Raw genomic sequence first — 12389 nt, 5'->3', positions numbered from 1 at the left:
TTTCCTTCCCCTCGCTTCGCTGTTACAAGGATGAATAATGTTATCTGGAGTGGCCCAGGTTTGTGACCCGGGCACAAATCCTTTCGTTATCTCAGTTCTTACGGGTAATTACTAAAGGCCCTTTCTGAATCTTAGTTTATAAGAGTTAGGTTGACTCCTTTGATCTCTAGGAAAATTCTGCCAGAGATCGGTTGAAAAAAAGGCCTTGCCAGATAAATCACTACATAGACCGAAAGCTCTGTCCCTTTTAAAGGGATGTGTTAAAGTGCCTAAGTACCAAAGTGGGAGCAGATCTGTAAATGTGAGGAGGAAATGTTGTTTCCCATAGTAATATCCAGGTTTTTAATAAGAGTTAGGTGTTGGGGAAAACCAATTTTTATGAGTGATATGTGGAAGTCTTATCAGTTCTGGAACCAGTGGAGGTGTTTTGGGCTGTTTTGTAAGTATACTGCCTCATACCACTTGGTAGTTAGTTCAGGCTGAAAATTTCTGCAGTGCTAGGTCCGAATTTATGTATCATTCTGTCTTGGGTGTGTTTTTCTTCATAGTAGCTACTCAGTATATGAATGACTAAATAAAACAGCTTTAACATTCTTTATGCAAGCATGTGTCTGAAGAATTTTGAGGCTTGTCTGTTTATGTTAGAAAAAGGTTAAGTTTCTCGGCAGTAGCTTCTGTGACATCGATTAGAATTTTCCCTGTACTGTATGTAGGAGTTAAGTCCATGAATCCCAGCTCAGAAAGTACTTGCTGATGCTAATATAACAGCTCAAACTGTCCGATGAAGTCTATAATTTTGAGAAATAACTCTTACTGCTAATTTAGTCTTTCTGTATCCCGGTTAAAACAAATCTTTAGTCTATTACTTTAGTAACTTTCTCATAAGCCTTGGAGAACAGCTATTGTTGATAACTGCTGGGAAGGTAGATATTCAGACTCAGCATCTGAAAATAGAGACTTTCGCTCTGAAAGTGATTGATCACATAGGCAAATGTTGATTTATTTTCCAAAAAGGACTCTGGAAGGTTAAGGAGTTATTTTCTAGAGTTCTCTAAATAAGTTCAAGAGATTGTGATTTGATTGACATCACCAGATTACTTCCCAGAGGCCTCAATACTTCTCTCTCTCTCTTACAAGACAGTGAAAATACTTTGCCCAATTTCAGCTAAAGGGAGGAAGAAGGGGTCACAATAAACTTGTTCTACCCCAGAAAGCCAAATTATTTTTATTCAGATTTTGATCCAGGAAAATTGAGTTGGTGAGAGAACTAAAATATCACCTGTAAACCACTTTTTTTGGCAACCTGTCCTGATGTTAATCTTCAGGAAGCCAAGATCTTAAGATTCCTTGCTAATCAGGCTGTGAATTTCTTGTTAAATACGCATTAATACAAATGATATTCCAATAAATGCTTTAGTTGTAAGCCTGTGTAAGATAAGGGATTGCAGTGCTTCAGTAGCTTAAGGAACAAGATTGAAATATAAAGTAACTAAGAAAGTGGATTTTGAAGGCACTCTGTTAGGTGCTGGCTTAACCTTGGGCAATGTACTTAATTACTCTGTACAATTTCCTCACCTGTAAAATGTGGATAATAATGGTATTTACCTCCACCATTATTCTGAGAATTAAATTAGAATACCTGTAAAACACTTAGAACTTTTGTAAACTAGAATTACTGTAAGAATCAAGGGATGTGGGAGGGTATAGCTCAGGGGTAGAGCAAGTGCTTAGCATGCAGTAGGTCCTGGGTTCAATTCCCAGTGCCTCCATTAAAAAAATAAATTAAAAAACAAATCTAATTACCTCCCCCCCAAAACTCTAAGAATCAAAAAACCCACAAATCGAATAATAGGTTAGGAAAGTTAATTAACCCTAAAAATGGTTAATACGGTTTATCAAAATCAAACTGGTAGTAAGATTAATTTCATTAGATAAAAGCCATCAAAGTAGGCACTTAATGATTTCAATGGCATCTTACTAATTTAAGTTTATCTTTATACTGTGTTTTGTTGCGTATTGGAGGCAAGGAGAGGGGTATTCAAGAATTGAGAAGCTGAGGCATGTAAAATTTAAAACTCATTTATGGTATGCAAGTAATTTCCTGGACATTGATGTAACAGCTGCTGCTGTTAAATCATCCCATCTGCTCTCTTTTAGAGCCCAAGAGGCTTTCTTAATACAGTAATAAAAATGTGACTTGATTTATAGTTGAAAGAGCAGCCCATAATATGCATCTTAAAATCTACAAGCCAGTTATTTGAATGGGATAGACTGGAGTTAAAAGAATTATTATAACAAGTCTGAAATCATTGCCTTAAAACTGAAAACCAGCTTGTGGAAGTTCTGATTCTTAAGAATACTTAAGACCTTATCTTCTTTCTGCCTCTTATTTTGAGGACTATGAATAAAAAGGTCTAAAATTCTAAATATATTATCTGAATCTTTGATTGGATATAAATCCTGATATATATCTTTTTAGTTAAAATTTACTTAATTCTAGAATAAGATTAATTTTGCCCTCAATAGGAGAGACTAAATTGGAGCCATTCTTTTGGTTCTCCCTAATTCTTGAAAGGGTTATGTTAAAAAGACTAAATAGCATACAAATTTTTATATCTCGTTTGATTTCACTGGTCTTATTTGCATATGTCTAAACCTGAATGACAGAATTGAAGCAAGTTCTTTATATGCCTTCCCAGAAGTTTTTATATGCCCATCTCTTTTTAGCAGTATGACAGGACCACCATTAGATTTGTCCTCTGGATAAAAGAGAACTGTGGTGGCTGTTCTCATACTGAGAAGAAGGAGGAAAACATAGGTACATGATATCCTCAGTTCAGATTTTGGCCAAATCTGGTAACTTCTTTTGATGACATGTTACACCAATTAGATTTTTTTTTTCCTTCACTGCTCTTGTTCTTGAATTGAAACCCTCATAAGTAGAGAAATGGCCAGAAAAAAGAAATGGGATAAAGATGGAATAGCAAAGACTTGAAAAGTCATATATTGAAAAAATTGTCTTTGGCTCATCAAGACTTATTTACATATTCCCACTGGTGTTTGGGGCTAAAGAACAATATAACTTGCCTTTATTGGTAGTCAAAAGTCAAGAATAGCAATTGGCTTCTGATTGACAGCATTTTATGGACTACAGAGAATTATATAAGGGTAAGTGATATGTTAACATTTAGACATAAAAGCACATGGTATTTTTAGAATCCAGTCCTATATCTGTAATCAGTATAACATGTATCCTGAGGGAGAAACAAATCAGCTTTTCTTTTTTATTGTGGTATAAAACACACAACAAAATTTACCATTGTAACCATTTTAGATTGTACAGTTCACTAGTGTTAAATATACCCACATTTGTGTGAAACAGATTTCCTGCAGTTCTGAAATTCTAAACCCAGTAATACCTCCCGTTCTCTCCCTCCCCTCAGCCCCTGGTAAATGCCGTGCTACTTTCTGTTTTTGTGAATTTGACTGCTTTAGATAACCTCCTACAAGTGGAATCATACAGTATTTGTCTTTTTGTGACTTGTTTATTTCACTTAGCACAGTATCCTCAAGATTTATCCACGTTGTAGCATGTGTCAGAATTTCCTTCCTTTTTAAGGCTGAATAATATTCAATCATATGTATATACCACATTTTGTTTATCCATACATCCGTGAGTGGACATTTGGGTTGCCTCTACCTTTTGGCTCTTGTGAGTAGTGAGGCTGTGAACATGGATGTGCAAACACCTCTTTGAGACCCTTTCAGGTTTTTTTTTTTTCTTTTTAAAAATTTTTTTCTTGGCGGGAGAGGTAATTTAGTTTATTTGTTTTATCATTTAATGAAGGTACTAGGGATTAAACCCAGGACCCTGTGCATGCTAAGCATGCCCTCTACCACTGAGCTATACCCTCCCCTCCCCCAGTTCTTTTGAATATATACCCAGAAGTCAGATTGCTGGATTGTAAGGTAGTTCTATTTTTAAGTTTTTAAGGAAACTCCATACTGTTTTCCATTGCGATTACGCCATTATACAATCTTATCTCAGCTCTTTCTGAGACCAGTTTATTTCCTTTTGCGTACTTGTAGGATAGCTTCTTTAGATCTGGACAGAGTTTAGTGATTTTATTAAAAGGCCTAAGGCGATGGATAGTTTAGCTGTTATTTTAATTCTGTGTTCTACAGAATGCATGGTGGCTGTTTCCAAAGGTGTAATGCATCCTCAGTGAGTTTCTTGATACTGTCCCTTCTGTGTTCCTAAATCAGACTTCTGAAAGTTACTCTACACAACAGAATTTAAAAACAAAGATTTATTGCTTAGTTTCTTTAGTTAATGGTGTAGTCACTTACAACTAATATCAATAAATAGTCGTGGGTATGTCTCTAGTGTGTGGTATTTTCTGTAGGCATATTGTCTCAGAACACTTGTTTTTGGAGCTAACATGACATCAAGTGGTCAGGTCTGATCAAAAGATCAGAAGTGGGGGGAGGGTATAGCTCAGTGGTGGAATACATGCTTAACATGCCCCAGGTCCCGGGTTCAATCCCTGACGTCTCCACTTTAAAAAAAAAAAACGACCAAAAGATCAGAAGTTGAAATTCCACATTTTTCACCCAGGTCAGATACAAATGTTCTTGAAAAAGTCAGCAGTAGTGTGATGTCTAAAGGTTCATTTTAATGCTCAGCTCAAATTGTAAACAATAGTAAGTTTAGATTTTCCTGAAGTACGTAAATTCATTGGTTTCTTGATCATAGACTCATACTGGCAGTTAACCGAGCTTTCGAAGTAATGGAAGGAATGTGAGAGAAGACTTTTAAAGGTGACTAATAAGAACCCAACTTAAAATTTTTTGAAAATTAGAGTTTGAGGTGTATGAGGGAGGCAACTAAGGTTGTGATCCGACTTCTATAGGGAGTTGCTGCCCCTTTTCTTACTCACGTGTCAGGGTAGCTCTGGTGACTTGGCCACTTGGAGTCTGGTTGGTTGCGAGGAGAGAGGGGAAAAAGAATACTCTAATTTCTCTCCTTTAGCTCTCAAAGCTTCTTAGCACTCTTGAGTAACTGTTGGCGTAAATAAATCATGAGTAGTTGATAGTTACTAGAGCAAGTAGCCGTAAGTATCTCATTTCCAGGAAAAGCCTGTTGCTCAACTTTTTCTGGCTTATTCTTTTGCTTAGTCAAATGGACAGCTGGGGCTTCGTTCTGCTTTCAGAGCAGATTTGAACTGGATTTGTTTTGCTTTTTCAGTTTAGAAGTTAATGCACTATTCGTACTCTGAGCCTTCTGCAGTTCTGGGCCCTTCTAAGTAATATTAGTTTGAGACCCCCAAAAATTAGTATGGAAATTACACTAGATGATTCAGTAGAGTGTCTGTAGCTAAATTTCGGTAACATGGATGGCCTTTCACTTTGAAGTCTGCAGTGTGCTTGCTCATAGTTTTCCTTAACTAGCTCAGTGGTCAGCATCAGGCTCATTTTTCCTACCCTTCCAGCTCCCCCTTCTCCATTTTCATTAATCCTAGGGATGTAGCTCAGAGGTTCTCTACCTTTTTTTATGTCATGGACCCATTAGTAGTCCATTGAAACCTGTGGACCCATTCTCAGAATAATGTTTTTAAATATATAAAATACGTAAGATTACAAAGGAAACCAGTTATACTGAAATGTAGTTATCAAAACGTTAAAATAATTTTATATTAGTAATGTGCTTAAAAAATTTTTTTTTAATATCTATGGATAGACCTAAAAACTACCATAATTTTTAAATCTAGATTAGCAGAAATGGTATTTTGAGATCTATAACAACTATAAATATAAAAATATCTAACTTGTATTAATCATGTGTCAGTTATGCTACTACTCATGGTTTGTTGCCTATTTTTATAATTAAAAACAATGCTGAATTTCAGAGGTTAGTGAAAATTGAATATTTTTTTTGCCTTTTGTTGAGGGGAGAAGGTAATTAATTTTATTTAGTTAGTTATTTTAATGGAGGTACTAGGGATTGAACCCAAGACCTTGTGCATGCTAAGCATGTACTCTCCCCCCAGAAAATTGAATTAAATTATGATTTTATTCCCATCTAAATTCATAGACCCCTCCTGAATTCTGTGGCTCATGAACTCCAAGATAAGAATCTGTTCTTTAACTCTTTAAGTTATGAGAGGGGGCAATATTGTAAAATCATTTACCTTAGTCAGATATTCACCCCACAGTTTGTAGATTAGAATGCACCCTATTCCTAAATCCAGTGGACACTGAATGTCCATTCTCATAAGCACAGAAGCTTTTAGTGCATCTGTGCCAATTTTGAAACATGGTGTGGAAGAGGAGTCACGGCCTGTGGTAGGCAGAATAATTGCTGGTTTTCCAATGTGTCTACATCCTAATGCCAGAATGTGTGAACGTTTTAGGTTACAAAGCAAAGGGTAAGGCTGAAGATGGGATTAAGGTTACTAATTAGCTGACCTGAAGGTAGGGAAATTATCCTGGGTTATCTGAGTGGGTCCAATGTAACCACAAGGATCCTTTGAAAACAGAAGAGACAGAGAATGACTACCTTCAGAAGAAAGGCACAGACAGATATAACATTGTTATCTTTGAAGATGGAGGAAGTGGGCCACAGCCAAGGAATTTAGGCAGCTTTTTGAAGCTAAAAAGAGCAAGGAAACAGATTCTCTCCTAGAATCTCCAGAAAGGAACACAGCCCTGATAATACCTTGATTTTAGCCCAGTGAGACCTGTATTGACTTCTGCAGAACTATACGTTAATAAATTTGCATTGTTTAATCTGTTAAATTTGTGATAATTTGTTGCAGCCACGATGGAAAACTAATACACTGCCCCACTTTGCTCATTTCTCCCCAGAAGTAAAGGTGGCAAAAGGAGCAGTATTTTACACCAAGGCCTTCCAGGGTAATTTTTAAAGACTTTATCATCTAGGTATAGCTTCTGGGGTTGACTTATTCTGAATTGTCCTTTCCTTGTCACACAATTCCGTAGCTCCATTTTGCCTTACTAAATTATACTAATTTTCAGAAAATGTGTATGTATGTTAGTTCTCCAGAAGCACTGTTACCTGAGCTTTTCATTTGGAAAAGTGTGGCTCACTTTTAAAAGTACTACCCTTCTGAGGTCCCTTGAACAAAATGCAAAGGTTCTGCCTGGAGCAAAGAGCAGCTGAGCAACACGAGGAAGATTCACAACTGGTTAACCTAAGAGGAAGTTACCCAGAATCACAGCAGCACTTTTCAGTATGGAATGGCTGTGTCAGCCCTGGAGAACAGCAAGCCCACATCTGTCCTTCCCTGAGCTAAGAAAAGGCATTAGTAGCCTGAGCCTCATGGTTTGAACCTGGTAATTGGCGAGGAATACCTGTTTGCTCTTACCACAAGTGCCCTCTTGCTGGCAGATCTTTCTAGTGCCTCTCTGAGAATCAGAATTAGGCTGTCTGGTAATTATGAACAGATGCAGTTGAACTTTTAAACAGGTTTATCAGTTAAACCACCTGCTAGAATTAACAGCCAAAGGGAGTCAGCAAGCATTGGATATCCTAGCCTAGGGTTGTATCACTAAAATAAAGAATGCTTCCTTTATTAAGGAAAAGAGGGCGGCCAGCAGGGGGAAGTATACAGGGCCATTCTTTGGCTTTATTAACTCCATCACAAATGTTCTCTTTTCATCACAGAAAATAGATGTATCTGTTGCCTAGAAATTTAGCCCCCTTCAGAGTTTTGTGACTTACTGACTACTAAGAGGTTTTTAAAATACGGATTATAAAGCAAGGCTTATTTTTAGTATTGATTTTGCTACTCAGTGTAGTCAGTGTACCTCCTCTCCGCAAAGTAACTTCTTCCTAAAATTTAAATTGTTGATTCAAAAATTAGCTTTTTAATGTAAATTATTCCTTAATACTGATGAAAAATTAACCTTTTAACCTGGGGCATAGTATTTGAAATGTGTTACATTTTAATGCCAGGTGGCTCTCAAAATAAATTTCGATAACAAATAAGCTATTATTATAAACTCTAGTCTCGTGGAAGACTTGTTTTCTATTCACAGTCCTGTGTAAATGTGGAATATCACAAGTAAGGGTCCATTCTTATTCTTAAAAATAGTTCAGCTCAATTTCTTTCGAATCTGATATTAAGTAAAACCTGAGAATATTATACCTGAGAAATAAGCCAATGCCAATCCAAATCAGTCAACTGAAAATAAATTTGCTAAGGTCAAAAATAAAACAAATGTGAAAAGAGATAAAACTGGGGAGGAGGATACTGTACAATATGCCAGAGAGAGGGTTAACATACTAATGTAAGAGAAATGTACATCTAAGTAATGCTAACTTAGTTAGCATAGAAAAATGGGCAAAGAGCATCCAAACATGACACAGGGATTCACATGGCCAGTAAACATGTGGAGATAAGACAACTTTTGACCAGTTAACCGAGCAAAAATTTTTTAAAGAAGAGAGAATACTTAATCTTGCTATAGGGCTGCGGGATGGAAGGCTAGGGGTGGATGCAAATTGTGATCTTTCTGGAAGAGAGCTTAATAGAGTGTTTGAAAATTTTGTCGAATAATTCTACTTAAGAATCTATTCCAAGGGAATAATCAGATGTGGACTTATATATAAGGATATATATTAGCATATCATCTGTGATGATAAAAACCTGGAAACTGTCTAAAATGTCCATCATTAGGGAGATGACTATGTTGTAGTATATCCTATGATAATATATCCTAAAAGAAGGATTTTCGTACAACCTTAATGATGTGAGAAACTGACATGCTCAGATGATAGAAGGGGCAAAACCAGAATACAAAGTTCTGCATACATAAAAGATAAATTTTATAAAAGAACTACAGAGGAAAGATTAGTGTAAATACAGTGATCAATCTAACTATCTTGCACTTTCTTAGAACTCAGCCTTGAGTGGTTTTGGGAATGGAGTCCCAGAGTATATCTAAGGAGCAGTTTTCTATTCTTACAGGTAGTTGTTACCTAGCTTACTCAGGGAGCCCAAGTCTTTGTTTTCATCACAGTTCTAGTCAAGCAGCCTATAGTTTGGGCTTGAAGGGGGTCTGGTGGAGGAGCAAAGACAGATAGTCTGGCTTTGGTTGTCACTGCAGTATCCCATCCATCTGGGTCTGTCTCTTCTGATTTAGGGAAAGATATAATGCTATTCCAGCATCACTCCAGAAAATATTCTTAATCTTTAAACTTCCAAGTTCAGATGATAAATCACATGGAAAGCTGGCTTTATTATCTCCATATCACAAGAATGGGTTCTTCTGGTTGTTTTTTAAAATGGATAAATTCTAATCTGTGCCTTTCCTGTTGCTGTAGTCTCCCTGGTGAGCTACTGGTAAATTACATTTATATACATATATTCTTTTTTTTTTTTTTAGAATAGTAAAGGAGTTAATTAGGGTTTGCTGCTATAGGCAACAGTGAGCCACACAGATGAGAGGTGCCTGTGTGAGCTACATATATTCTTAATGTATCTTGAGTTTTATTTTAATCTCTTCTAGATCTCCATCTGAAGGTGACTGGTGTCAGTGGGAACTGAGTCAGATGACTTTTACTGTACAAGAGCAGAAGAGCATGTATAGGGAGGAAGTGTATATATAGAAAGGTGATTGGCAGTGTGAGAGGCAAAAGGGAACCATGGGTTTTGGTTTTGCCGTATTATTTGTTGTCTGTGTCTCTGCAGTGATTTTGTTGTTTTTTAAGATTGTGTAAGCAGCTAGAAGGTAGGATCACTGTGTCTAACAGAATTAGTAACTTTCAAACATACACAGCTATGAGCTCATTAAATTTGATTAGCATAGAGAATTCTAGTAGAAACATTGTTTGCTACTATAAATCTACAAATTGGTAACAGTTTCGTTCCCTAAGGGTGGCACCAGTCCTGGGATGGAGCTGTTTGCGTGACAAATTCAGAGTACCCAACAGATCTGTCCTTTCACTTTGTTTGGGTCAGAAAAGGCCTGTCTCCAAGGCACATACTCCCTCAGATTTGTTAAGGAAATGGTTCATAAAAGATTCCTTAAGTCAGGTCTTTTAACTGATTTGGCCTTGGGGTCTGACTTCAAAACCTTCTAATACAACACCATGGCTTTTGAAGCCAGATTCCCAGCTTTCTGTTCATTTTCTACACAATCCGGCTTTGTTCACTCTGGTACCGGTCTGTGGCCTCACCCCACCCTTGTTTGTGGCTGATCACTGAGCTTTTGATAAAGGCCATGGACTGACTGTGTTTTCACCATGTGCCCATAGGCTAAGGATGACTGGTTTTTCTTTTGCTAGCCTGACACGGTTGTGGTTGAAAATTCTGTCTCTATAAGTTAAGGATATAAAGATAAGTTATATTTACAAACAGCATTAGATGTAAAGTGTTACAGCTTCCTTTGCCTGTCAGGAGGGTCGGTAATATCCACACACCTGGGCTTCAGGGAATGGTTTAGCCAAGACCACAGAGTAAGTCGGGAGCAGAGCTGGAATTCTGGACTCTAGTGTGGTGTCCTGGTCACTAGAATGTGCCACGTCAGCATTGAAAGAATAAAGATAATCAACTGAGGAGAAATGCGTTTGGACAGGTTCTTTTGAGAATTATCTGTGTATACACATACCCACTTTGGCATCATGTGCTTTGGGGTACGGCATTTCAGCAGGGTTATGATGTTAGAAATTAACTCTAAAATGTATGAGTTTATTTTAGCTCTGTGATCCCTTGGGCCACACCTGCATCACTAATAATGATTTATTGCTTATTGAACTGGTTGCCTAGTGATCCTGTCTTCCCCTAAACTCCCGGGGGAGCACCTGAGGGATGCCTCAAAAGTCACTTTCTAGGTTTGTTTTTAACAGTGCTGTTTTATTCAGAATATCTCTTTGTTTTCAGAGTAAGCCCCAGTCTCCAAAGAGACTTGCTTCCCTTCTTCCCATCAACAGTGGCTCCAAAGAAAATGGGATCCATGAGGAACAAGACCAGGAGCCACAGGATCTCTTTGCAGGCAAGTGTGGACTCAAAACATAAGCTAGGAATCTTCTAAGTGACTGAGTTAAAGTAAAAAGCATGCTCTCTCTCTCTCTCTATGTGTGTGTATACACACACACACATATACATACATACGTACACACACACACATATGTATATGTATATTATATATACATAGAAAAAAAAATATATATGAGAAACACGACTCCATGTAAGATGCTATTGTGGAGGATTCCAAAACATGTAAAAAGCAGTGCCTGCTATCAAGATTCTTACAGGTTTAGGGAGTAGGGCATAAATATAGTTATTTAAGGATGTGAGTTAGACACATTGTCAAACAGTAATATAAATGTGGCCAGAGGACAGATAGAAATATTAAGTCATGGGAGCTCAGAGGGTTCTGAGATGAGGCTAAAGCAGGGGCTTTAGACTTTTATGACCAAGACTCATAGTAAGAAATACAATTTGTGTCATAATCTAAAATATATATGTACTTGTATAAAACTGAAAGTTATATTAAATGATTTGCCCTTAATACTTTCATAACAATCAAATTTTGTACTGTTTCTCTCTTTTTTTAAATTGCTATTTGCAACCCATTGAATCACTGTCATAATTCCCCAATGAGTGACAACCTGCAATTTGAAAAACACTAATGTAGAACAGGGTTTCTTAATCTTGGCACTGTTAACACTTCGGGTCCAATAATTTTTTGTTGAGAGGGCCCGCCCTGTTGTCAACAGGGGTTGATTTGAACCCCACCCCCACCCCCAAAGCCTTCTGGCCGTGGTTACAGACATTGTTGGCTGTCACACCTGGGAGTGCTGCTGGTATCTACTCCGTAGAGGCCATGGGTGCGCCAAACACCCTACCGTATGCAGCACAGACCTTCACCAAAAATAATCCAGCCCAGAATGTCAGTAGTTCCCTCATTGTTAAGCTCTGGTCTACAGTGATCTTGTAAGACTTTTTGGAAGAAGCAAGATTAATGTAGGAAAAAAAGGAGAAAGGATACTAATGGTTGGGCAGGACATACATGGTGTATTTGATAGACAGTCAATAAACTTAGCGGGCTGAAGCAGGCACTTCTTAGAGATTCCAGGAAGATAAGGCTGGAAATGTTTAGGAGGATTTTAGACATCAATAATTATTAGAATTTGAATTTTCATCCTACTGCCAATTAAAAGCCATTGGCAGTTTGGAGTAAGGAAAGTGCTATGGGCAAAGTGATGAAAGACTGACCTGGTGGAATTATTATATAAAAAACGGATTACAGTGGACAAAGACTAGAGATGTTAGAATGCAGTCACAAATTAGTTCAAGAATGCAAAGACCAAAGGTGAAATAGTGGAAATAGGAAGGGAAAGGTGAAAACGTTTCAAAAGT

General features: G+C 37.4%; 1 protein-coding gene across 3 annotated transcripts in view; it reads left to right on the top strand.

Moving 5' to 3' along the window:
• The window catches only part of SNX1 (sorting nexin 1), a 32869-nt gene that overhangs the window by 2128 nt on the left and 18352 nt on the right, over positions 1-12389 (top strand). For all 3 annotated transcript variants that reach the window (XM_072962266.1, XM_072962265.1, XM_006209576.4), the window contains exon 2: positions 10908-11019. In XM_072962266.1, coding sequence (XP_072818367.1) covers positions 10908-11019 — 112 coding nt within the window. The remainder of the gene's footprint in view (positions 1-10907; positions 11020-12389) is intronic.

Source organism: Vicugna pacos, chromosome 6 (assembly GCF_048564905.1).
Source record: "Vicugna pacos chromosome 6, VicPac4, whole genome shotgun sequence".
In the NCBI taxonomy this organism is placed as follows: Eukaryota; Metazoa; Chordata; class Mammalia; order Artiodactyla; family Camelidae; genus Vicugna; species Vicugna pacos.
The sequence above is the reverse complement of the archived record's forward strand: the minus strand, read 5'-3'. Positions and strand labels throughout refer to the sequence as shown.